The sequence below is a fragment of the Saccopteryx leptura genome, chromosome 3 (genome assembly GCF_036850995.1).
Source record: "Saccopteryx leptura isolate mSacLep1 chromosome 3, mSacLep1_pri_phased_curated, whole genome shotgun sequence".
In the NCBI taxonomy this organism is placed as follows: domain Eukaryota; kingdom Metazoa; phylum Chordata; class Mammalia; order Chiroptera; family Emballonuridae; genus Saccopteryx; species Saccopteryx leptura.
In genome coordinates, this window is record NC_089505.1 from 358,825,861 (window position 1) to 358,852,942 (window position 27,082).

General features: G+C 44.1%; 1 protein-coding gene and 1 non-coding gene across 3 annotated transcripts in view; one reads left to right on the top strand and one right to left on the bottom strand.

Annotated features, from left to right (window-relative positions):
* Positions 1–15,729, top strand: part of FER1L6 (fer-1 like family member 6) — a 135,868-nt gene extending 120,139 nt beyond the window's left edge. For both annotated transcript variants that reach the window (XM_066379448.1, XM_066379449.1), the window contains 6 exons: positions 2,071–2,159; positions 2,600–2,698; positions 5,149–5,390; positions 7,314–7,477; positions 12,264–12,364; positions 14,167–15,729. In XM_066379448.1, the coding sequence (XP_066235545.1) occupies positions 2,071–2,159; positions 2,600–2,698; positions 5,149–5,390; positions 7,314–7,477; positions 12,264–12,364; positions 14,167–14,350 (879 nt within the window). In that variant the 3' untranslated portion in view covers positions 14,351–15,729. The remainder of the gene's footprint in view (positions 1–2,070; positions 2,160–2,599; positions 2,699–5,148; positions 5,391–7,313; positions 7,478–12,263; positions 12,365–14,166) is intronic.
* Positions 12,813–12,888, bottom strand: TRNAA-CGC (transfer RNA alanine (anticodon CGC)). The gene has a single exon. It is a non-coding gene; the product is annotated as a tRNA-Ala (tRNA).
* Positions 15,730–27,082: the final 11,353 nt, after the last annotated feature.

Sequence of the window (27,082 nt, forward strand, 5' to 3'; positions counted from 1 at the left end):
GGCAGTTCTGGCCCCGACAGGGGTGTTTATCCCCAAGTACTGTGACTTTTCCCCTAAAAGTTCATCTTGTGCACCCTACAAAGATGGTTCTCAAACGGGGACGGTTTTGACACACGCACTGCCCTGCCCTAGGACATTTAGCAATGCCTGGAAATATTTTTGGTTGTCTCCAGTGGGTGGAGGTGCTTCTGATGTCTAGTGGGCAAAGGTCAGGATGCTATTAAACATCCTACGCTGTGTAGGACAGCTCCCCACAACGCAGAATCAGTCAGCCCAAAATGTCGGCAATGTCGGGGTAGAGCAACTCGGCCCTAGAGTCACTGTTGGACTTAATGCTGTTTCCTTTTTATAATTTGAGCTGTCAATCAAACTCTTTTGGAAGAATCATGACATTTGGGAAACTTCAAAACCCACTGGATGTGGTCAAGCCCTTGTCCAAAAATCTATCAGTAAGCACACAACCCACTAGCTTCCCCAGAGAAGCAATAGATGGTGTCTTACCTTGAGGATCTGGCAAGAAGGAACTGTGGGGAAAAAATAACTAGAAAAGGGGAGAGAAGCTGAACTTCATTAAGAGGCTGCTGCGTACAAGGTCTTTGCAGAAATGACCTTACATAATTAGGATTATCATAGAATTGTTTATCCAAACGGTGGCCATTTTGGAAGCGAAAGATGTCACTATTAATAATTATGCGGGTATAAAGAATTTTCCTAGGCAAACAGGGCTGTATGGGTCATCTTACTCTAATTCCTTAATATAGCCTCATGATGTACTTATTATGACCCTTTTAAGATGAGGAAATAAGGTTCAGAGAGTTTGAATAACTTGTTCAAAGTTACTCAGCTGATAAGTAGAGCTGGGTCTTACCCCAGGCAGTTTGAGTCTCTAGTCCTGTCTCAGCACTGGACTCAACTCGCTGTGTGATTTGGGCAAAGCACAGGAACTTGAGTATAACGGGGCTGGAAAACCCATGTTACTCCTGTACCCCAGTGGTATTGGGGTGTAAACCTAGTGACAGCATATGTGAGGGAATGTCCTGAAAAGGTGAACTTTTGTCAGATGTAGAAGCTTATGATTGTTGCCTGAAACTTACTATGATGTTTGAAATCACTTAGTTACTGGAATCCTTCATTTTGCCTGTCAGGTGTGACTTGTTAATCAAAGCTGAATGTTATTGTATCTTTAGACAATAAAGCATCCCACTTTTAATGGTTCTTCTTTCCCAAATTGTCCTATCCCTTTGAAAGTTTTTTTCTCTAAACAAAGCCCCTCCCCCACATACTTCATTAATATACTTCCCATTCTAGTGCTCCACTTTCTTCTTATAAAGTCCCCCCTGACGATCCCAGTCCAGATGTTCTTGCCTCAGCTGACAGTACTTAGAATGCATTCAACAGAGCTGAGCATGGAATCCACCAGACCTTCTCCCCACATGGGCTCCTAAATCCCTTGTAACAGGGTAAACAAAATATGATATATACAAGGCAATGAATGGAAGATCATCTTCTGCCACTAATCAGCTGCAGGATTTCAGATCACTTCTTTGACTTCTCTCAGCCTTAGTTTTTTAATATGTCCCACAGAAATGTGGCTAGGATGAGCGTTAATGGAGGTGATAGATGTTTAGGTACATTGGAAACAATAAAGCACGGACAGTATTGTCATCTTGTTACTTTTCAGGAGTTTATAGAAAGAGCAGTCTCTGGAGTCAACAGAAAAGGGCGTTGGATGGGCAAGATGTTTGCTCATCTGCTCAGCAGGAATAATAACACCTACCAGTGGGGATATTAGCAGAATTAATGGGATAATACCTATCAAGTGCATAGCTCTATGTCTACCAAGAGCAGATACTCCACAAGAGTTTGCTTGACCTTCTCCTGCTCTCACTAATTATTAACTAAAATGTAAGTTCTGCCTTTTCAACAAATATTCTAAACAGGTATAAAGCTACCAAGCTGTATCTCACATCCATTTCTCGTAAAGAGGTCTGTTAAAACATGAATGACAATTGCTCATGTGATACCCTCCCCCGCCCCCAAAGTTAAAGGAAGTCTTCTTTTCTTAACAAGGGCCGCCTGCAGATGTGGGTGGACATGTTTCCCAAAGACATGCCTCAGCCTGGACCTCCTGTTGACATTTCACCAAGGCAACCAAAAGGGTAAGTCAGCTGCAACCCACCTTCAGGAGAAGGGACTGTGGTAGCAGACTGAACAATCATGACATCTGATTTGGTGTCTCAGGTGTTACATTGGTCAATGGGCACCTGATAATTATACCTCACGCTCTACCTGGCTAATTACAGCAGGGAGTGCATGTGGAGATTGGAATGGTGGCCCCTGTTTTATGGTAGGGACTATACTACTCAGCTTCAACATTCTGAAAAATGTTATTTGATGGGAGAAGGATCTGCACAGAGAAATTTATGTCCTTGGTGACTCCAAATGGGACACTTGGTTTTGATGGAGCCAAGACCTTAAATGTTGACATTTTTGGTAAGGTTGAGGAGACTTGCAGATTCAAAGCAATATCAGAATCACACAGACACCTGTTGACTCAGTTTTCATAGTTTCAACCCAATGCTGCCTTCCCTTCTCCCAGATATGAATTAAGAGTAACCATCTGGAACACTGAAGATGTCATTCTAGAAGATGAGAATATCTTCACAGGACAAAAGTCAAGTGATATTTATGTTAAAGGGTAAGGTCACCAACCAACTCCATCCTCCTTATCCGTACCTTCCTCGCCTCTTTAACCCCTAACCTCATAGAAGCTACGCCACTCACATCCCACAAAAGGAGTCATCTTACTCACTTTGCTATATAAGCTCACTTTCTTTGTCAAATGCTTGTCTTATTTGGTCATTTTGTTAAGAATTAATATCTTGGTCCTAGCCAGGTTGTTCAGTGGATAAAGCGTCAACTCATTGTGGGTTTCACCCCTGGTCAGGCGACATACAAGAAGCAAGCAATGAGTACACAACTAAATGGAACAACTAAGTAAAACAACGAGTTGATGCTTTTCTCTCTCTCTCTCTCTCTCTCTCTCTCTCTCTCTTCACTTGAATCAATGGGAATTTTTTTTAAAAAATAGAATTATTAAGTTATGAAAATGTTTTTGTGAGAAAATCTTATTATTTAAGCATTACTTTAAATTAAATATTGGATAGTTAAGCTTTTTTTGGTGACATTCAAAATACATTTTCACCTGCAGGAAGTAGAGAGATGTAGTTCTATTGACTAAAAGATTAAGTGATAAGACTGTAAAGATTGTAAGACTAATACAAATGCTAAAACTTAAACTTTCCTATTTGCTAGTTCTACTGATAAAGATACCAACCTAAGACTAAGGGAACTAGGATTTTACATCTTGGCTATAACACAGATGCCTTTGTAGGCTTTCTTATAGCCTCTAGTCACAGACAGAGATAAGGGGGAAAGGATCAGAAAGAAAAGTGTCATAAACACATACCCCTAGGGAAAAAAAAACTCATCTTAGCCTCACCTTGGTATCTCTTTCTTCCCCAACCCAGAAACCGTGTTCCTCACCGATGCCCCATGTCTAGTATGCCATTAATTCTGGTTCTTTTTACCTCTCAAATAGCTATCAGCACTGCTCATGTCTCTCCACCTTCATGGCACCAGCACCATAGTCCTTCCCCCGTCATCTCTTGCTGGGGCCACTGAAACACCAACACTGCACGAATCGGTCTCTCCATATTCACTCTTGCCTCTAATAATTTATTTTCCATGCTGAAACACGCGTTACCTTTCAAACCATGATCTGATTGTTTCAGTTATATACTTAAAAACCTTTCATGGCCTCCTGTTTTCTCTGGAGAAATTTCAAATCCTTACCATGTTCTAAAATGCCCCGTATGAGTAGCCCCTGCCTATCTCTGCAGCCTCATCTCACTGGCTCAGTGCTCCCCCTGGCTTTCTGCTCTCTAGTTCACCGAGCTTCTTTCCCTTCTTGCACAGGGCCTTTGCACTGCTCTCTCTGGTGACTCCTGCTACCCCACCCATACCCCTCTACCCCCTTCCCTCCATGGCTATAGCACCATGAAGTCAAGGACCATCTATCTCTGTTTGCTCTCCTTCACTCCTCTAGCATCTAGCTCACTCCTTCCCTCATAACAGATACCACATATATATTGCTTGAGTGAGCACCATCTTTAGCTAAATAATTGTGTTCACACCCCAAATGGTATCACTTCTACATGAGGGAATGTCTACCTTCCCTATTCTGTGGCGGGGACATGGCGGGGGGGAGGGGGATGTCTGCTTTCAGGATATACTTGTTTGGAATTATCAATTAGTTTATATAAAAATTATCTTTCTCAATAATCAATTCACTGTGTACAAGGAGAAAATATATTAATGGTAGCTTATTTTATGCTGGGTTTGGAGGAGGAAGACCAGCTAACACTAAGAAGAAATAACAGTATAGATAATTTGGTGAACACAAAAGCACTTAATAGATATTATCTCATATAATTCCTTAGGACAACCCTGTGAACTAGGTGCTGTCACTGTTTCCACTGTCCAAATCAAACAAAGGTGCAGAGGGGTTAGATAACTGATCTGTGGCTGCACAGTTAGGAAGTGGTAGAGCCAGGATTGGAACCAAAGTGAGTGTAGGCAGCCCTCATGCCTTCCATGCCACACTCATGCAGGCTGTTGGGTGTTTGAGACCCACAGCCAGAGAGAAGGGGGCCAGATACAGGCTTGATATCACAGGTCTAAATTAGGCCAGTTTTAGAAGGCTCGATGTCATGGGTAATCTTGTTGTAACACCCAGGTGCCCTGGTGGCGTCCCTGACACAGAGGGCTCCCTGGGAGAAAGGAAAGCAGATCTACTTTCACATGTCCTGAATTTTCCTTCTTGATTGCATGGGCTTCAGGTCTATCCAGCAACAACTGAATGCCCTTCCCCAACCTGCCTTAGAATGAGAATCTGTTCCTGCTTCAGACCCTTTAACCTCTATTTTCCCTTTTAGAGTCAATGGAAACGTCCATCTAAATCTAAGTGTATGATAATCTTAAAACTATAGTCTGTGACCACATTGGGACTCGTTAAATCACTCTCGATTATACAGGTACCTGAATAATGTGCCCTGAGTGTTCATTTCTTTCTCTACCTTTACTCAGGTGGATAAAGGGTTTGGAAGATGACAAGCAGGAGACAGACGTGCACTACAACTCCCTGACGGGCGAGGGGAACTTCAACTGGCGCTTCCTGTTTCCGTTCCAGTATCTCCCAGCTGAGAAGCAAATGGTCATCACCAAGCGGGAGAACATCTTTTCCTTAGAGAAGATGGAGTGTAAGACGCCAGCCGTGTTGGTGCTGCAGGTCTGGGATTTTGAAAGGCTGTCCTCGGATGACTTTCTGGGTGAGCCATTGGCTTCATCAAGCTCAGATGAAGGCTAAGGGTTTGTGTCCCTGGTGTAGGGAGCTTGGTCTGATTTAGCTACAAGGTTAATATTGTTAGTGCTATTTGTGATAGTAAAAAAATTAGAAGCGCTCTACACGGTCATTAATAGGGGATTTGCTGAGTAAGTTTGGTGTTTCCATAGGGTGGAGGATACATATTCATACAGATTTAAATTGATCTTCGCTCCACCACTAAGAAGCTGTTAAATTTTCAGCTAATTAGTGGCTAACTCTGTGCCTCAGTTTTCCTCAGTTTTAAGCATGGGGATAGTGACATTGCATATCTCAGATGGTGTTGGGAGCTGATATGTGATAATATAATTTAAAAACTAAGCATGGTGCCTCATACATAGTAAGCACTCAATAACTTATAACCCCGCAGCCATGACTCATAGTAGAATATTTAATGAATTGAATAGATAGATATGCAGGATGCATTAAGTAAAAAAAGAGTGTAGGGAAAAAATCCCCTTTCTGTAAAATATTTGCTTATATGTGTAGGAGGGAGTGATAGTCAGACAGTCAAGGAGAAAGACATACATAAAAATAGGACAGAATTACACAAATTTTTTCTAGTATTTTTTTCTTTATGTGCGTGTTCTGAATATTCGCAAATAACAGATATTACTTGTGTAATAGGGGAAATTCTTAGATATATAGTGCTCTCATGGCTCTCATGGACATGATCTTAATCTGCCTTATATTCATTCATTGAGAATACATTGTGGAGAACCTAATAAGGTCTTAGAGGGTAGCTACAAAGACAGTAAGACTTAGTCCCCGACCTGGAGGGGTTTAGTGGACTCAGAAGTAAGTGAGTTCTCATAGGAGAAGGGAGTTCTCATAGGCTGATCTACGCTAAGGCAGGGGAAGGCTCAGACGATAGGCATGCAATTCAGACCACAGCCAGGGAGCAGAGATACCTACTAGCAGCAATGACATCTGACACTGAGGCTTGAGAGTTTCATGTTGTAGCTCTGCCCTGGTCTCCTACCTGCTACCACATTAATAATGCTTTGAGGGCACCAAATATGTCTTGGTTGTATCTCCAACACCTAGCACATGCTAGTCATGCAATATGACGCTGATTGAATGATTAGTGGATGGATGAATGGATGGATAAATGGATGATTGATAGAAAGAAAGAAAGAAAGAAAGAAAGAAAGAAAGAAAGAAAGAAAGAAAGAAAAAAGGAAGAAAGAAAGAAAAAAGGGAAGGAAGGAAGGAAGGAAGGAAGGAAGGAAGGAAAGGAGGGAGGGAGGGAGGGAAGAAGGAAGGGAGGGAGGGAGGGAAGAAGGGAGGGAGGGAGGGAGGGAGGGAGGAAGGGAGGGAGGGAGGGAGGGAGGAAGGGAGGGAGGGAGGGAGGGAGGAAGGGAGGTTAATGGATGAATCAATGAATGAATGGGTGAATAAGAATGGTGATTGATTTTTTTAATTATTATTATTTTTTAAATTTTCTTTAGACAATTAATTTTAACAAAGTGACATTGGTCAACAGTACACAGATTTAGAGAAAACATCTCCAGATCATTTTGACATTCGATTATGTTGTATACCCATCACCCAAAGTCAAATTGTCCTTCGTCACATTTTATTTGGGTTTTTTTATGCCCCTTCCCTCCGACCACCCCCTCCCTCCCCTCCCTTCCCCTCCCCCTGGTAAGCACTGCACTCTTATCTATGTCCATGAGTCCCAATTTTGTGTCCTACCTATGTATGGAATCATATAGTTCTTAGTTATTTCTAATTTATTTATTTCACTCAGTATAATGTCATCAAGGTCCATCCATGTTATTGTAAATGATCCTATGTCATCATTTCTTATGGCTGAGCAATTGATTTTTAAAACCCTTCCATAACTGTTATGAACATCTTTTCACAGGCTCCCTAGAAATGAATCTTAATAGCTTCCCCAGAGCAGCCAAGTCTGCCAAAGCCTGTGATCTCTCCAGGTTTGAAAATGCAAGTGAGGAGAGCAAGATCTCCATATTCCAGCAAAAGCGAGTGCGGGGCTGGTGGCCTTTTGCTAAAAGCAAAGAACTCACAGTAAGTGACAGCTGTCGGAGATGGGGTGGGGGCAGGCAGGGAACATTATGCTCTTTAAAGGAGTCATTTTGTGAAATTCAAAGTGAAGCGTCTTGCAGTGAATGACATAGAGCCCTTTAGGGCAAAGGCTCAGCTGAGAAGCAAGAATTTTGAACGCTTTATAAATGCATTGAGCCTTCCACATTTCAGCATACTTGATTTAATAGCTATCTCTGTCAGGCTGGTTTTCTATCCTCTGGCCTGAACTTATGCCCTTGGCGTTCATTTGTTTTGTGTGTTTTTTTCTTCTTCTAACATTTCTTAAAATTATGCAGCAGGTCCTAACTGATGTAAAGTTCTACATAAATACCTCAAACCTGCTACAGTATAAAAAGTGATCCATCGTTTGGAAACTTCAAGAGAGTCACCGTCGGGAGAGCCATTTACCCCTGTCCTGCACTGCCAACTTGGTCCTACTGTGTGGCACACGCGATAGAAATTCAGACCTTTCATGAATACTGGGGAGGAAGTTTCTTCTGCTCTTTCCTAGCCTCTGCAAGGGAGGGGGGACGACTTACGTGAGCGGGGACATTGAGAAGAGGGACCCAGCTGCACTGGGGCCTCTTTTCTCTGCTGCTGACCTCCCCGTGGGGCGAGCCTGCTCCTGTGCCAGGGGCAGGAGCACGTGCAGGTCAGGACCCTTCTGGTAGCAGGTCTGGATAGAGAGCGAGTTCTCTCTCCCTCTGCTCTGGGGCCCAGTGGGTGCGAGGCAAGGATTCCCTCTGGACATGACGGGGTGAATGACAGTTGCCAGCCGGACTCCAGGGTGCCTGGTTTTATTATGTTGTCAGACAGTTGTTCTCTTCTCTCCATTCTCAGTTTAACCCCCACCCACACCCCCGATTGGTGGAATCGGGGGAGAGAGTGAGGCTCCAGGCAGGCCCATTCTTCCCCATTCTGCTCGGCACTTACTGAGGGCTGGCTCCCTGGCAGCCTCTGGACTCAGTTCTGGCTTTGTAGCTTAGCACATAATAGACCCTCAATCAATGAATTGATCGAGGAATGGCTGAATTCTGAAATGAAGTAAGCATGGCCTCTACACTCAGCCAGCTCAGAGTCCTTTGAGGGGAACAGGTGCATCAACAATGCAGCCACGCGTGGAATACTCAAAGTGTCAGTCACACTCGAGAGGAAGAGAGGAAAAGGGGATCTCACTCTCTCCGAGGGAGTTGAGGGGTCAAGCAGGGCAGAACATGAATAGTTCAAGAACATAGGATGATGAAAAGGTAAAAAATCTCCCAGTAGCAAAGAAGACTCCTAGCACCTGGACTCTGGTTTTTTAAAAACCAGCTCCTACTAAAAGAAACCCAGCATCTTTGGAGAAATGTCTGACTGCAGGTCCAGGGCAGATACAACGCAGGTTGAGTCTGGGACATCTTATTGTGACAAACAGGACAGTTTGAACATCCAAAAGCATAACGACTTAGCTTTGTGTAGAAAGCTTTTTCTAAGTTTTGAATTATTTTCTTAATTTAGCTACCTAGAAATGGAATTCCTAGGTCTAGAATGTGACTGTATTAGGTCATGCACACATACTCACATGTACATATATGTATGCATATATATGTATATATCATGTGTATGTATGTGTGTATGTGTGTGTATTCCTCTTCCTAAAGGATTTTGCCAGCAGACGTCCCCACCCTGAATGCCCCCTCTTGTGCCAGTGAGAGGTATGTGTTAATGAGCAAGAATTATTGCTGAAGAAGCTGCGTCTGGGCTGAGCAGTCACGTCTCGGCCTCCCTGAGGCGTCGTGCTCTAGGAATGGTGAGGCTTGAAGCCCATGAAAAACACGGGCAGTAACAACAAGTCTCATCTTTTCAGGACCTTTCCTTCCATCCGTAGGTGTCATTAGGTTAATAGTCTCTCGAACTGTTCTTTTATTTTTTTTTCTAGCTCTGACTTAAATTTACATTTGGAAGCTATAATTAGCTCAAGACAGATACTTGGGGCTTGGTGGAATACTGATGACTGAAATAAGACATGGAACCCTCTGTGTGGAGAGATAGGGGTTGAGGAGCAGCATTTATCAGAATATGTCAGTAAACACCTTCCCCCTGCTGCCTTTAAGATACGAAATACATGCTTGGGACCACTCAGGCAGGATGGGGACAAAGGGACAAGGCTCTTCATGGTATCAACTGATGACTCCTGTGCCTAGGGCAGGATTAATTTCATAGTCTCTGTGGGAATACGGGTCCTTGGGACATCTCTAGGTGTTTTCTGTATGGGCAGGATACGCTTCTCATTAAATTGTGTGTTTCTATCTGTGAAAAGTGTCACAGTAACAGCTTCACTTTTTAAGCGGTTACCATTTTGCAGGCACTAGGCTGACACTCCTTCAGGTACAGAGGAATTGTATGGGTCCCCCAGTGCACGAATGTACTACTCAGTGGCACTTAAGTCACCTCTGTAAAAGCTCTGGAACTACTCTCTGTTTGCAGTTGAAATCCTTGTTGCCTGAGTTGGGGGCTGGCCTCTTGGGTTTCTTCCAGCTGTCCAGTCTTGCAGTGGCTTCTTGAGCTCCAACTCTAAAGGGTAGAGCCAGAGCTCTTTAAAGAGCAGCTGGCCATTTGATAGCAAAGGGAATTGAGGCCCAACATGGAATCATCTCACATTAGTGTTGGGAAGGTCCTCATAAAACTGTGAGTCCAATTATCTGGCAAGTGGATGGATAGGTTGGGAGGCAACCTGCTATAATGGAAAGAGCATGAGCTTTGGAATCACACAGACCTTGGTTTAAATTTCCAGTTGGTCTACTTGTGGCCTGTGTGGCCTTGACAAAGTTATTTGACTTCTATGGCTTTATTTTTCCATCAATAAAAAGGAGACCTATCTTACTTGTAGCTGTATTAGATTAAATAGAAAGACAGACAGATGGATATACAAATATAGATAGATAATACACACTTGGAACAAAGTGGACATTCAATAAAGCATTGCAATTACAGTTAGAGTTACATTACCATTACTTTACTGTTAATAAGTGTGTAGAGGAGTGATTAGAATAAAGAGAAACCCTATATTGTTTCTTTCCTGTTTTTCAAATATTTCCTGAGTGCCCATATAGGCAAGTCTATTGCCTATGGGGCCAAGATCTTTCAGTAGGAATGAGGAAGTACATATATACATGTTTTTAAGGAACATCTCCAGATCATAGCACATTTAATGCATTATGTGTTGGGCCAAGGTTCTCGTCTAAAGGATGAGTGAAACCACCAGGGTTTGAACTCATGACTTCACTTGAAATAAAAGCCACTGTTTTTCCTTACTGGTTCAGACAACCATGCCACTGCCTCCCTTTCCTGGCTTCAACCTCACCCCAAATACTCTACTTCTCTCTAGATACTCTTGTGATTGCATTTTCATGGCTGCCAGCAACCAAACGTACTTGTTAAGGAGTCTTGGCTCTTTCAGGGTGAATATATGGTAAATTAACATAAGACCATTGGCTCATCAGAAACTTAGATCTTTCTACTAGGCTGGGAAATCAACCAGGCCTCAGAAGTCCTGTGTGACTCATGAAGACAAGCTTTAATAGCAATCATAGGTGCTAAAGTACTTTAGTGATACTCTAGTCCCCTCCCAGTTCTGTTTCCTCCTGTCACCTAGAAGCCCATCCACAGAACCAAAGGAGGCAGGCGAGAGTCTCCTCCACCGAGAACCGGCGCTCCAAGAGATCAAGGACCCTAGTTTCTTTCCTTCCTTCCTTCCTTCCTTCCTTCCTTCCTTCCTTCCTTCCTTCCTTCCTTCCTTCCTTCCTTCCTTCCTTCCTTCCTTCCTTCCTTCCTTCCTTCCTTCCTTCCTTCCTTCCTTCCTTCCTTCCTTCCTTCCTTCCTTCCTTCCTTCCTTCCTTCCTTCCTTCCTTCCTTCCCTCCCTCCTTCCAGGGAGAGAGACAGAGAAGCATCAACTTATTGTTCCATCTAGCTGTGCCATTGATTACTTCTCATATATGCCCTGATTGAGGCTTGAACCAGTGACCTCAGGATCAAGCTGACAACCCGGGGCTCCAATTGGTGACCTTGGCGCTCCAGGCCAATGCTCTATTCACTGTGCCAGGACATAGGACCCAAGTTTCTTAGTCATTGTTAAGTACCCAATGCCTGCAACAGTGCCTAGCATATGGGGGTGGGTGGGGGCGCATAAAGTAGGAGGTGATGAATGAACAAGAAAGAATGACCATTAACTTTAGCAGAGGTCCTGTCTCATTCTTCGATAACCTAAGGCGTACATCACAAGTGGTAGAATAGAAAGGTAATTATAAAGCAATTAGTAAGGACAACAAGAACAATGAAGGATGACAGAAAAGCCATTCAGCAAATGTGAGGACATACCCACTTATTTCCAAGACTCACTGACAGAGAAGAAAGGTGATAGATTTCCAAGGGTTCTGCACTCAGTTAAGTGGTCCACTTTCCAACCACTGTAAGTTTCTATAATTACTATTTCTTCGGATGGTAAATGATTACAAATTAAATAGTACATGTGACTGAGTATACATGTCTGTGTACATGTGGGACTCTCTCTTTTCACAGAACTCAACAGTAACATCATTTCAGGGTATTTATTGTTCATCATAAAAATGGCTTCCTCCCGGGACCAAAAAAGTAACACTATTTCTCAAATAAAGCAGCAGGATAGTCAAAATACTTCCTGGCACTCTCCCACATGATAATACTTTTCTAGAAGGCTGGCGGTGCCCCAGCAGATCTCTGTGATAGACTGAAACTCTTGCCTCCGTGCAGGGGAAGGTGGAGGCGGAGTTCCACCTCGTTACTGCAGAGGAAGCTGAGAAGAATCCCGTCGGGAAAGCGCGGAAGGAGCCAGAGCCCCTGGCCAAGCCCAAGTGAGTCGAGTCGGGGTGGGAGCGTCAGAAACCGGGAGCCCTTTGCAGCCCCCACATCGGAGGGTGGGGCATTCCTTGCACGGACCCCCGGGAGGACTGAGAAACCTGGAAGCAGCCAAGAGTTGCCTTCCAAGCCACATAGCTCTTAATTTTTATCACTGAAAAATATTCTAAAAACAATAGAGGCAAGTGGGGAGGGTGCTTTTCTGTAATACGACCACAAAAGCAGTTCTACATATAGAATAATTTCATATATTATTTATTTATTTATTTATTTATTTATTGTATTTTTCCATTCTAGCGCCTGAGGTGGAGGTCATGGAGCCATCCTCAGCGCCGGGGCCAGCTTTGCTCCAATGGAGCCTCGGCTGTGGGAGGGGAAGAAAGAGAGAGACAGAGAGAAAGGAGAGGGGGAAGGGTGGAAAAGCAGATGGGCGCCTCTCCTGTGTGCCCTGGCCGGGAATCGAACCCGGGACTTCCACATGCGAGAAGGACGCTCTTCCACTGAGCCAACGAGCCAGGGCCATTTATTTATTTTTTAATTGAATTTATTAGGGTACAGGTTCCGGTGTGCAGTTCAATAAAACATCATCTGCACACTGATAATGAGCCCATCACCCCAAGCCAAGTCTCTGTTGTCCCGTCTTACCCCCTCTGCCCACCCCCACCTGCCCCCACGCCCTTTCCCGCTGGCTGTCGCCACACTGCTGTGTCTGTGTGTTTTATATAAACATAGTTCCTTTTGCTTAATCCTTTCCCCTTCTACCGTCCAGTCTCCCACCCCCTCCCCTTGGACAGCTGTCACTCTGTTCCATGTCTCTGTGTCTCTGTTTCTATTTTTTAGTCATTTTTACGTGAATATGAATTTCATGTGAATATTTTTCTGCTCCTTTCCCAACCATGCATACAAAATTCTCTTCATGTTTTCTTTATCCTTTGCTGTGAATTTATATCTACCTTTTCCCCCATTAACATAATATGATAAAAATGTTTCCCCTGTATGAATTATTACCCTGAAGTAAATTCCCAGATGTAGAATTACTAGAAGGGTTACTCTATTCAAGTTAATCTATGGTTCTATCTCTATTAAAAAGCAAATATATACAGGTACAAAATGTATATATAAAATCTTTCAAATTGTATTTGTGCCCTCCGTTCCCAGACTCCAAGTCTCTCAAGATAAGTGGTCCCTTCTCCTAACCTACCTTTCATCTATCATAGTGTTAAGAACGTGTCTATTGGTTAATTCAAAATTATTTATTGAGCTCCTACAGTGTGTACCTACTAAAAAAAAAACACTTTGAAGAACACTGAAGAAATATAAGACATAAGTTCTGCCTTCCAGGAGCCCTCAAGCTGTTTAGGGAGAACACACAGATTTATAAAGTAGCTGTTATAGTGTAGAAGACAAATGTTATGTTCAAGAAGGGGCTACGTCAAATGATCGGTAAGATAGGAACTAGAAATGAGGGGGATCAGTATGGACTGGAGTGGTTAGGGAGGGCTTCATGGAAGAGGTGCGGTTGGAGCGGATCAGGGTTGGTGAGATGAAGGGCACTCAGACCTCTGTCTGGGTTCTAACCAGACTCTTGCCCTCCTCCAGACCAAACTATAAAGGTTAAGGAACCATTATTACTTAGAACGATAGATTGCTTCTGCTTGAAGGCAACATTGTCTTCTTCCCTGTTCTTGGGCTTCTCCTTGCAGAGAAGTGGGAGTCAGGAGTATGTCCTGAGCTCTCGAGAATTCTGTGTGTGAACAGCTCGTCCCCCTTCCCTAATTTTCTCTTGCTTCTCTCTCAGCCGCCCAGACACCTCTTTCTCCTGGTTCGTGAGCCCCTTCAAGTGCCTATACCACCTCATCTGGAAGAATTACAAGAAGTACATCATCATCGCTTTCATTCTGATCATCCTCATCATCTTCCTGGTCCTCTTCATCTACACCTTGCCGGGAGCCATCAGCCGAAGGATTGTCGTGGGTTCATAGAGGGTCATGGGGGACCGGACCCTCCCTTTCTGCTCACCCTCTCTTCTTCCTCACCTGTAATATCTAAGAACGTGAGCTCTATGCAGGCGCCATGCTGGGTGCTAATGGGACGAACCCAAAGGGCCACGAACCAGTCCCTATGTCCAGGGACAGATCAGCTCTTCTTGAAGGAGATGAGAAGGGGGCAGTCCCTCCTTCCCCAACCCCTGCCACCACCCCTCACACTTACAAGCTTTAGATCATGTTTCCACTGATGGGGAGCATGAAATAATGCCTCCTTTGCCTCAGAGTAATCAATGGTGACCTCAAATTGACTTAGACAAATGTTTTCTTTATATAACTGGTTTTAGTCGGAGAAGTTTAATTCCGGGTCTGACATTTTATCGGAAGTACTTTCTTTTAAATAAGAATTTTACAGTAAATAAACTGAATACATTTTAGCAACTACTAGGTATTTAACCTGACCCATATCTCTTAACCTTGTTTAATCCTTACAGTCTACAAAAACACATTCATTTATTCAGGCTGTGAAACTAGCTTAGAGAGAACTCCATATAAATCACCTAAAATGCTTCATTGTTGAAATTCCCATCTAGAGACGAGATGTTGCTGGTTTTCCGTTAAAATCAGAACTTGTGGAACTTCTGATCAGTAGTAGTAGTACATTCTGGAGAAATCCACTTGGATTTATATTCTATGGCAACTTCCAAGTGGGAATTTTGTAAATATAAAATATAGTTTTGTGTATGTGTGTAGGGGCAGGGGAAGTACTCTAAATATGAGTAAGAATTCTCTTCAGCCAGAGACACAGCCCCACCAGAGAAGGTGTTCCCATAGACCGCGATATGACCAGCCTTGGCACTTTCCACACTTAGTCTTACCACCATCTGTGGGAGGTTCTGTCAGGACTCTCAAGCACAAATAAATTTCAAAAGCAGTCTTGAAAACAATATTTATGCAAGGTCAGTGAACCTTTGATCTTCCAAGTAACAAAGGGTGTTTACTTCCACATGGAAAGTCATTCTAGAATATTCCTGATTTATCAAAGAAAGACTGAAGCATGTTCTGTGTGATTTTAGACCTAGTGTTGGTTACTGAATTCTGGGCCTGGATACTCCCTCCCTAGTAACCATGGTGCCTTATTTCCCTGAAAGGCTGAAAAATAGAATATTTATGACATTGGCCATGTTTCCCAGTGAGATTACTCACATACACTGTGGAATAGCACCCCAAATGATGATGTAGGCAAAAACATTTGAGGGTATGTAATATATACACTGAGTACATTGTAAGTTAAAAAAATAGGTTAGAAAACTATGTATAGCATGATGTAAAAAGAACATATATATACATGCATAAATAAAATGTCTAGAGGAATATGCCAAAATTGTTAAGAGTGATTATTTTTAAGTAGCTGTATCTTTTTTTCTTCTTGTTTTTCTGTTTCTTCTAAAGCTTCTAAAATAAAAATGTATTATTTTTAATGTAAAACATTTTTTTTGTATTTTTCTGAAGTTGAAAACGGGGAGGCAGTCAGACAGACTCCCGCATACGCCCGACAGGGACCCACCTGGCACACCCACCAGGGGGCGATGCTCTGTCCATCTGGGGCGTTGCTCTGTTGTAACCAGAGCTATTCTAGCGCCTGAGGCAGAGGCCACAGAGCCATCTTCAGCGCCCGGGCCAACTTTGCTCCAATGGAGCCTTGGCTGTGGGAGAGGAAGAGAGAGACAGAGAGGAAGGAGAGGGGGAGGGGTGGAGAAGCAGATGGGCGCTTCTCCTGTGTGTCCTGGCCGGGAATCGAACCCGGGACTCCTGCACGCCATAATGTAAAACATTTAATAAATATATTTATTTAAAAGTATTTGTTGAATGTTTCCTATGTGCTAGGCAGTGCAGTGCAAAAGAGATAAGACAAATAATGCCCTGAATTGTGCATTCTAGTAATTTCTCAAAATATTGTTTTATCTCCAAAGTATGGGTTGTCCAAGAAGAGCACCAGGTAAGGCTTATATTTTATGCATGAGGTTTAAGAAAAAGCACAACAAACATCTACAGTGTTGTTGAAAAGGAAAAGAACAGTATTATTTTAGGGTAGATCAGGAATAAGGTCTTAAACTTTCTGCAAGATTCTGGACAGTAAAATGCAAGTCAACACTAGCTAAAACAATGCACCTTGTTCACATCCACAATAAAAACAAGCTAAAATTGGAAAATCCTTTCAAGTTAAATAGAGCTCATCAACTTTGCTCTAATGTCCAGATGCTGAAAAGCCTTGAGCACAAGTATTTAAAACACTTTCAGATCAGATGGCATCTTAAGAAATAAGTGAGAAGAAGCGGGAAGCTGGGATAATTTTGGAATCAGCTATGTCTGGTGTTCTATACATAGGCTATTGCTTGTGGTCCATGCTGCATGAAAAAAAATAAATACAATAATGTTCTAGGACTAATTTTGCAGTTCTGTCCCTAAAGCTACTACAGTTTTAAAATAAAAAATATTTCAAAACTCATCTCCCAAGAAGTTGTTCTGGTCCCTACTTGTGCTCTTAAATAAGATGAATTTAAATTCATTCATTTGGCAGATGAAAGGGTTCTTTTTTAACAGCTTAAATCTGTTTCTGTTTTACATTTGAATCCTTTGTCCCAAACTAAGCAAAGCAAAATTAATACCAGCAAAAACAACAACACGAAACAATCCACAGGATGGGATACCCAGTTCTATGTCTCCGGTAGTTGAAACAGTTAGTACCTTTCTTGTTCTTTCCCTTAAAAAGACCCATAAATGGCAAACAAGGAGTAACTTCACAGCCGGGCCAGTTAGTGTTTATTCCACAGATAATCATTGTGCTACATCCTCATTCCAGGTGTGGGATCAATACCAGAGACACAAACATATGCAATCAGGTAAAGTAAGTCTCTGTGCTAATGGGGCATGGAGTTTGACCAAGAGAAGACATTAGTGAAATAATCACACACATGGATAATTACAGACTGAAGGATTAAAACAAAGGCAAAATGGGGCAGGAAGAACATCTCAGCCAGGGCCTGCAGCTAGCCGGGCAGTCAGGAAGGCTCTCTGGGGAAGTAATGGCTGAAGGGAGATGATGGCTAAGGAAGAAAGGCAGAGAGGAAGAAGAGCACTCCAGATGGAGAAGATGGCATATGCAAAGGCCCTGAGGTAGGGGCAAGGAGTGAGGCATGTGGAAAGGTCTGAAAGGGATGAGAGGCAGAGAGTCCCGAAATGGGGCTAAAGAGTCATGTAATGGCCACATCCTTAAGGGTTTGAGTCTCTAAGAAAAATGGATAGCAAGGGATTTTTAAGCAGCGGAGCAACATGACTAGATTTTCATTCCAGGCGGAGAACAGATTGAAGGTACTATAGTCCTTCTCATGAGAGAGGACAGTTGTTTTTACTCAGTAATGGTGGCAGAGGAAGGAAGTGGAGGAATCAGAGATTATCTCTTTAAGACTGCAGGGTGGTCTAATGGGGAATCTAAGGTCTAGTATTGAGTCCGCTTTGTAGAAGCCTGTGTGAACTAAGGCTGCTAACTTCACATTGCTGATCTGTACTTTCCTTGTTTGACATGTGGAGAGGTTTGTATATATGGTGATGAATATCTATAGCATATTCTAGCATGTGCCTAGCACGAGGCCAGTCCTCAGAGGATAATAGTATCACAGTGTCACTTCTATGGGTAGAATCAACAGGACGTAGAGTCCGATTGGATATGAGAAGTGAGGAAGGCAGATCAGACCTATGTTTTAGAAGCGTTCTGGCACATGAACCAGGAAAGTTTTCAACCACTAACACTCCCAAGTGTATTCGCTTTCTATTGATGCTATAACAGATCACAACAAACTCTGAGGATTAAAACAATGCAACGTTGTCATATAGTATCGTAGGCCAGAAGCCCAACACCGATGTCACTGAACTAAAATCAAGACGTCTACAGAGCTGCCTCCCCTCCTACAGGTTCCAGGGAGGAGAATTTGCTTCCTGTCCATTTCCAGCCTGGAGTCTGCCTGCATCCCTTGGCTCACGGCCCCTTCCTACATCTTCATAGACAACCACGTTACATCTCTCTGTGCCTTTCTTCCGCAGTCACGTCTCCCTCTGTCTGTAGCTGGCAAGGATCTTACTTGTGAGGACCCATGTGATTATACCAGATTCACCCAGATAATTCAAGATTATCTCCCATCTCAAAGTCCTTAGCTTAATCATATCCTCAAAGACTCTTGGCCTTGGAAAGCAACATATTCACGGAATCTAGGGATTAAGGCATGGGTTATTTTTTTCTTTTGACTGAGGGAGGCTACCACACCAGGTACCATCACCCAGGCCCTGGCAATTCCACCCAGTTTGGAAGTCATTGTAGGACAACTTTGAAAGTTAGTACGATGATTACAGTGTATAAAAGAAGGAAGGTCCACAGACACCCTTCTCTCTGGAACAAGATGTTTCCATGACTTGTTCAGTCTCTCAAGTGACAACTGTCTCAGGAAACAGAAAGAAGGCTCCATTCTATACCTTCTTTTTTTTTTTTTTTTTTTTTTTAAATTTTTCTGAAGCTGGAAACAGGGAGAGACAGTCAGACAGACTCCCGCATGCGCCCGACCGGGATCCACCCGGCACGCCCACCAGGGGCGACGCTCTGCCCATCCTGGGCGTCGCCATGTTGCGACCAGAGCCACTCTAGCGCCTGAGGCAGAGGCCACAGAGCCATCCCCAGCGCCCGGGGCCATTCCTGCTCCAATGGAGCCTTGGCTGCGGGAGGGGAAGAGAGAGACAGAGAGGAAGGCGCGGCGGAGGGGTGGAGAAGCAAATGGGCGCTTCTCCTGTGTGCCCTGGCCGGGAATCGAACCCGGGTCCTCTGCACGCTAGGCCGATGCTCTACCGCTGAGCCAACCGGCCAGGGCCATTCTATACCTTCTTGACTCACTCGAACCTCTCAGCCCCCGTGGATGGATGAGGTATGTTTGGAGCCGGGATGGCGGGCCTCTGCCATTTCCTCCCACATCTCAGCCTCAGGAGTTTCTAACTGGGCTCTGAAGTCCAGCTTTCCTTTAACACAGCAGTGGTTCCTTCCAAAGCAAGAGCGAACACCTGACTGTCTCTGCGCTCACAGTTTAAAGGGCAGTGTGAGAAGGGAACACTCTAATTTTCTCTGACTCATGGTACTAGCAGAAAAACTGACATGACAGAGAAACAGGGGCAGAGACACTTACTGGCCATGTGACCTTTACCAAGTTACCTGGCAACTCGGAATCTTATCTTTCTGATAGATAAAAACGAAGATAATATCCTTCCTACAGGATTGTCTGTGTGTGGGCATGTGCGGTGGTTGGGAGGTGGTCCCTTACTGCAGATAGAGAGAGGTAGAGAACATTTATAAAGTATCGAGATTACTGTCTTCCAAATCCCAGTATTCAAATTAATGATCACTTACTATTTAAGGAATAAAAAAACTAATGTTTGCTGAGTGCTGTTGTAGATTACAAAGTAATACGTATATTTTCTCACTAATTTTCCCAACTGTTGCCTTTTGTAGACAAGGACACAGCTCCAGGGATTTCCATGTTTTACCAGCTCATTTGCAACAGATCTAAGATTCAAGCCCAAACCCACTTCCCGTGCCTCTGCTCTCTCCTTTCTAAGAGGCTGTCTGATGACTGATTGAAGGTAGGTGGGGCTGCCTCTGGTCAGAAAACTCCTTAATGATGTCTGAAGGTTCGCCCACGCCTACAGGTTCAGCCCCAGCTCCTGCAGTATTTCCACTGTGTTTTACGCAACACTCTGGATGCATGGTTAAATCGCTTTTGATGTGAACCGTCACATTTGATGTTAAGAAAACGTAACAGAAATCTCTCATTCAGGCTACCCCAGATCTTTTTGACAGTCTTTTCTCATTTTGCCACTTCTTGTAATGAGAATCTCCCCACCCCAATGCAGAGAACAAGCTTTGATGTAACTGAGCTCTTTGTAAGTCAGACATAGAATTTAGATTTGGAAATCAGTTAGTGAAGAAGCAGGCAGGGTAGGAGGCACTTGACTATCCCAGAACCTGCTGGCTGCACATCAAATCCCATTTTCACCTCCTTTCTTGGTCACAGAAGCCCAGCTCTACCCAGGGCAGCAGTGGGCTGAGCTCAAAGAGAACGCCTTTCAGTCTCTTGCGATTGGGGGTAGCCAAGGTTATGTGAGTGTAGCTCAGTGGAATGGCTTACAGGAAATTTCAGTGAAGGGGGCTTACTCAGCTGAAAATCTCTTTGTGTCTTTTTCTCTTCCTTTTTCCTCCCACCTGATTTGTGGATGTGATGCTGGGTCTCTATCAGTTATCTTAGATCATGAGGCAACCTTGACTATGGAAGCCATTGCTAAGAATAGTGGGGCAGAAAGATAAGCTCATAGGCCGCTTTGATCATAGACCTTGCATATCAACACTAATTCCCCAATTACTGGGCTAGGGAAAATAGAGCAAGGAGTCTCCAATGCTGACTATTAACTGCTTTCTTTTGGAAGTAAGACAAGACACTTCCACTGACATTTCATTGGCCGAAACAAGTCACGTGGACATGCCCAACTTCAAAAGAGCAGAAAATTACCATCCCTGCATGTGCTCAGAGTTAGAGGAGAACCAGATGTTGGGGAATAATAGCAGTGCTTTCTACACATGGGTATGACAATTCCCAATTTATGGATCAAATAATTAGGTGCCATAGCTAATTACTAAGAACTTCTGTTTGGTTTAAAAATAAAAACCATCTTCTCTTTATTCCTAATACCACAGTTACTTTATTGCAACATACCGGGCATAGAGACTATTTCCTCCCTAAAGAATTATCCAATTTTCTGCCTATACTCATTTTTGTGATGTTTATGATAATTTAATGAAAGTGCTTGCTAACTGTAGGCCAACTGGTTTTTAATAAAAGAACAATACTCAGAGAGTGGTGTATCATTTCTACGGCTTTCCCGAGCTCCTTCCCCAGAACCACTTACGGCTCTAAGAGTTCACTTGGGGCTCTTAGGAAATACCCAAGTGACCCTTTTCTTCCTGTAGCATAGAGGAAGCACTGCTCGACTCTCAACGGTTAGGATCCCAGCATGCAGAGGCACCAGGCCACTAAGTAGAAGTAAATTTGCATTGATGTCTATTTTAAAAATAATCATTAGAAGCATATATATACTCTGCTCGTGTTGGTCCTCCCCACCAGGAGGGGGCTCCCTTTCCTCTGCCAGGTCCCAGTGCACTTTGTACCTCTCCTGCGATCCAGACACATTTTTTTTCTGGCTCTAGAATCAGTACATATTTGTCATCATGTCCTATTTACTCATCCTTGCATGCTGAGTTTCCACAGGTCCTTGCGGTGACAGGAAGAACCCCCAAATTGGGGCTCTCTTGATCTGATTCTGTCTATAGGATCTCAACTGCCTAACTAGTCTTATTCTATCACACAGTCCCAGAAGCTTTTGCATAAAACTTTAAACCACCCTCAAAAAAAAACAAAAACACAACCTTAAACCAGGTGTAGGACGGTTCGCCCACCATCATTCACTGCCAGCTGCGAGGGCAGGAACAGGTGAGACTGGGGTGGCCATGTGACAAGTGTGGGCTAATGACAGGTATTGGGAAGTCTGAGGGCTGGGGCTTCTGAAATGGTCTAGAGTACTTGACAAAAGTGGCATCGCTTTCCCCCTTTCTCCTACCCTCGATTCATTCCTGGAGTGCAGGTGGGATGCTGGGAGGCGTGGCAGCTGTCTCCCGACCTGAGGACGGAAGCCAAAGCTACCGACCCTGCAACAAGAAGTGTGTAAGAGCCTTAATTCTGCACTGTTCCTCTTTGGTATTCCTTCCACCAGGGCGGAGAGAGGGGAGCCCTGACCTGCTAGGTTTTCTGTGGCGTGTGGTCAGTAGGAATCCTAACTGGTGCAGAATGGCCAGGCACACATTTCCAAAATGACAGATAAATTGCTTTTAGGGAAAGACACGCCCATTTGAGTTGAAATGGCAGAGGAAAGGCAGGGCAAGAGGCAGGGACGGGCCAGAGCTGGGAGCAGGGGCAGGGCAGGAGTCCACAAAAGAGCAGACTACAGCAAGCAAGTTTGAGAACATTCTCTCTCCTCCCTCCGCCTCCACCAGCATCACCCACATGGAAGCAGAGGGCAGGGGCAGGTGCAAGGGAGAAATAAAACTTCATAAAAACTCTTCAATAATTCAGTGACTTGGTCATTTGGTGAGGTGGCTTTCAGTAAATTAGCTTTCAGCAAATTGATTTTTCACAAAGCCCGTGTTTTCAGCCGGAACCATTGATGTTCCCAGAGCTGCAATACCTCCGACAAAGGCCCTGGGCTCCTCGGTGCCAGAGCTGGGCTGCGGGACAGTGCCCCTGGCCTGCTCGTTGACCTGGCGGGCAGCTGCTCTGTCCCAGAGCCCTACAGGGCAGCTTGGGGACATTTTCACTCTCTCTGGAGGATTCAGGCATCAGCCGCTTGAGGTGGGCACAGAGACAAACCCACGCAGAGGCCTGAGCTTTACTACACCTGCCTCCCCTCTGAGGACTGGTGCGGAGCAGTGAGGAAAATGAGGCACGTGTTCCAAATGCACCCTGCTGACCTTGATCATCCAGCAGTAGGAATGCTGTTCCACGACTCTCTCCTTCTCAGTTGTAACCGACTGTAGGTCCTTATCCCCAAACATGAACCATATGACCCTCCCCCCCAAGCACCTTCTCTCAGTTAAAATTGTGATTGAGTGTTTTTTAAATAGCAGGTCTCGCCTTTTCAGTGGGTGCGGCTGAAGATGTCATTTGCTCTATTGTCTGATGAATTGAAGGGAGGATCATAAGAGATGGATTTTTGGTCTCAATTCAGCTAATTCCTGAATGCATGACTTTAAATGTCCCTAGACTCTTCATTCAAAAGTGGAATGAGCCCTGGCCGGTTGGCTCAGCGGTAGAGCATTGGCCTGGTGTGCGGGGGACCCAGGTTTGATTCCCGGCCAGGGCACATAGGAGAGGCGCCCATTTGCTTCTTCACCACCCCCCTCCTTCCTCTCTGTCTCTCTCTTCCCCTCCCGCAGCCGAGGCTCCATTGGAGCAAAGATGGCCCGGGCGCTGGGGATGGCTCCTTGGCCTCTACCCCAGGCGCTAGAGTGGCTCTGGTCGCGGCAGAGCGACGCCCCGGAGGGGCAGAGCATCGCCCCCTGGTGGACAGAGTGTCGCCCCTGGTGGGCGTGCCAGGTGGATCCTGGTCGGGCACATGCGGGAGTCTAACTGTCTCTCCCCGTTTCCAGCTTCAGAAAAATACAGAAAATAAATAAATAAATAAATAAATAAACAAACAAACAAAAGTGGAATGGGGTGACACTGCTCCCCTCAAGGTTCAGAGTACCCCTGGGGAGAGTGCTCGATCAAAAACAGTGAGGGTCGTGGCGCTGTGTACTCTGCAGGGTACTGTCCAAATATTTGCAACTATGTCATCAAGAGATTGACCTATTTGCCATAAGTGCAAGGAAATAGAAACCAATTCAACTAGAAAATGAAGAAATGCATTCGTTTATTCATCCATCTATCCATCCATCCATCCTATTCATTTATTCAAAAAGCATTTCCGGACCACCTCCCTCAGCTCTGTGCTTGGTGCTGAAGACCCAGAAATGAAAGACCGTCTCCCTGGGCTGAGGCTGTCGGTGTGCGGTGATGCTGTCGGTGTGCAGACCAGCTTCCACCCACTCTCTTAGTTCTGGGCTCTGGGACCATAATGACATCAGTCTGATCTCTTCTATGATTGAAAAAAAAATTTTTTTTTCTATCATGTCTCTATTGGTGACTGATAGAAACTCGCTTTTTTCTTTCTTTTTATCTGAAGGGGGAAAATAAACACTTTAAAAATGACAGCAGTCCTTCAATTAAGAAACTGGACTCAGAAAAGCCAGACAGTAAACACTCGAACTGGCAGGGAGCAGAGATCTTCTCTAATGAGCATCCACTGGAGAGGCCGAAAATAAACCTTTTGAAAAACTGAGCAGGTGGGTCTCAACCGCTTCAGATCTGTCTATTGCAAACCCCATTTCAAGCTCTGTCTTGGAGCAAAGAACTAATTAAACACACCTAGACAGTCACACACTCAGACAGAGGACCCCCTGGAGGACTTCACAGGTAAGCAGCACCCCGTGTAATGAGGCGGCTGCCAAAAGCCATCTGGACCCCCAAATACCATGTCTTAGCTCAGCCCCTCCTGTTTCACTCCAACCTGCCATATGAGACAACGCACTCTAATTTCATTCTCTTAGGTTAAAATCTTGTCCCTGTAACCGCTCCAGGTATTGGTCAAAATGGCCAAAATTAGGCAAGTCAAGTTGCAGGTTTATCCCGGAAGAAAGGAGTTAACAGTGAGTGGTTCCGAACAGAGAAGCCATCTCCAGTGTGTCTATTAGGAACATGTTCTAGATTGCTGGTTCTGAAACTTCACTGTGCCCTAGAATTTCTCAGAAGGCTTGTTAAAAGAGATAAAAAAAATTCAGGTTCCAAAGTGCATACCCTCACCAGTCTGAGGCTGGTCCCCCACTGTCTCCTGTCATTTGATGTGGCTACTGAGAAGTCGGGGTCCCTGGGATTCCACCCCTTTTGGAGGTGACCTGCCTCTCTTCCATGGTAGCTGTTAACATTTTCTTTTTATTTACCTAATCTGAGGCACAGTGACGCTGGGTCAGGTTTGGTTTGCTTTTTCTTTGTTTGGGGTTTTGTTTGGTTTTTATTCCAGCTGGGCAATTTGCTTTTTTCTTTCCATTTTGAGAGTTCCAGTATTTTTTCAGTTCTGGATATTTCTCAGGCAAGGAATCTTCCAACGTCACTCTCCAGCAGTATTTCGCCCTTTTTAATTCCTGTTGGAGGCGGGGTGTGCCTTGTTCATTTCTCTCTATTTCTCACCCTCTTCATCTCTTCATGTCTGATCGTATGGTTCACCAGCCCACAGCCTCCAGAATGCTGTACTTGTTAAAAGCACAAATCGACTGCCTATTCCTGCTCCATAACTGCCGCTCTCGTTCAATAATCAATGGATTTCATTCATTCCTTTACCTCTTCAAGATTGTGTCCATCCCTCTCCCTCGCCATCCCTATACGCACACTACTGATGATTTATGGCCCCTTTTGAAATTTGTCCCTTCTTCTGTTTAGTGAGGCCCACGTCTTACTTTAGTATGCTGTCACATAGTTTTACTTTTTTGTTTTTATTATTTTTATGTACTTTGATAGGAAGGCACTTGTTCCATGCTCAACCCATCAGCTTGCCTGAGAAGTCTCAGCAGGTGCTCTGAATCCTTCTCAATTCTCAGCAGCCTCCAGGAAGCCGGTTTCAGGATGTCTCCAAAAGCCCAGGGATTAATTGGCAGAATGCACACGGCTCTCCTCTCGAGAAATCCCACAGTTAACGTTTCTCTTATCTCTCTGTATTCAGGATGTATAGTGTGCGCATGGTTTGTCTAGATAACTTCTTTATTCCCTTGGTTCAATCTAAGATATAAAAAAAGAAAAAGGGGGGAAATGAAGCTATTTGTTCAGGTTTCCATTGGAGGTAACAGTATATATTTCCCACTTCTTGACCCCACTGTAGCAAATTTATCCCGGAAAAATCAAATCCGTAGCTGACCAACTGGTCTGTATATTCCACGGGAATAGCTGTTTGTGTCACTCACAGCTGTGTCCCTTGTCCCTTGCACTGTGACTGACATATAGGGTCGTGTGTGATCTGTTTATCAACTGAATGAACAGTCCTGAGATGGAAACGGGATGTGTTCTCTTAAAGCTATTTCTTGGTTGAGGAGATAGGGTCAGTCACTGCCAGGTACCAGAGGTAGGGCTAGAACCCAGAGTTTCTAACACCTGACCCAATTCAACCCATCCCAGGAGAAACAAGACAACTTTTGTTGATGATTTACTAACTGAACATTTCTCGGAAATGTGTCTTATTAATCTCTGTACTCATTTGAATACATGATGGATATTCACTAAGATGCTTGTTAGATTACTATGATTAATTAAATTATAACTAAAGAAGTATCCATATTTGCTCATTTTTGCACTCACGAAACATCCTAGAATCAAATACCAGTTTAAAGAATTCTTTCCCCCAGAAAAATGCACATTTGTACACAAACACAAAATTTTACATCAATTCCAAAGGGTTCCTAGAGCTTCTAAAACCGAGTTAAACCTTAAACATCCCTTTCAAAATCTTAAAATCTTAGACTTTGCCAGGGGCCTTAAAGATAATGGATTTTAATTTCCTCGTTTCACACACATAAAACTGAAGACTAGCGGTAGGAAGTTACCGGTAGATTGCTCTGAGAGTGAATACGAAGAAGGCACGGGATGGCTGCTGATTGGAAGACCCCCCCACTCAGCTGGGAAAGAGGTCCTCCACCTCCCTGGGGCATGGACTTTGCTCAGAAATGTTCTCCCTTCCACCTTCACGTCCCTGAGCTTCTGACTGGCAGAAGGGACCTTCCCAAAGCGTCACACTAGTCAGGAGGAGCCCCGAATCTAGGACCCAAGTCTCCTCACTCCCAGCCCATTGCTCTTTCCGTGACAAAGTCTGTTTCTCTAAGTCTCTTCAAACCTCATTCTCCAAACCCTCACCAGCTTCTCTCCTCCCTCCCTTCCTTCTGGGTTCTATTTGCATTGGCTGCTTTCTTTTATTATTTTTTTTTTACTTTTTTTTTTTTTTTTT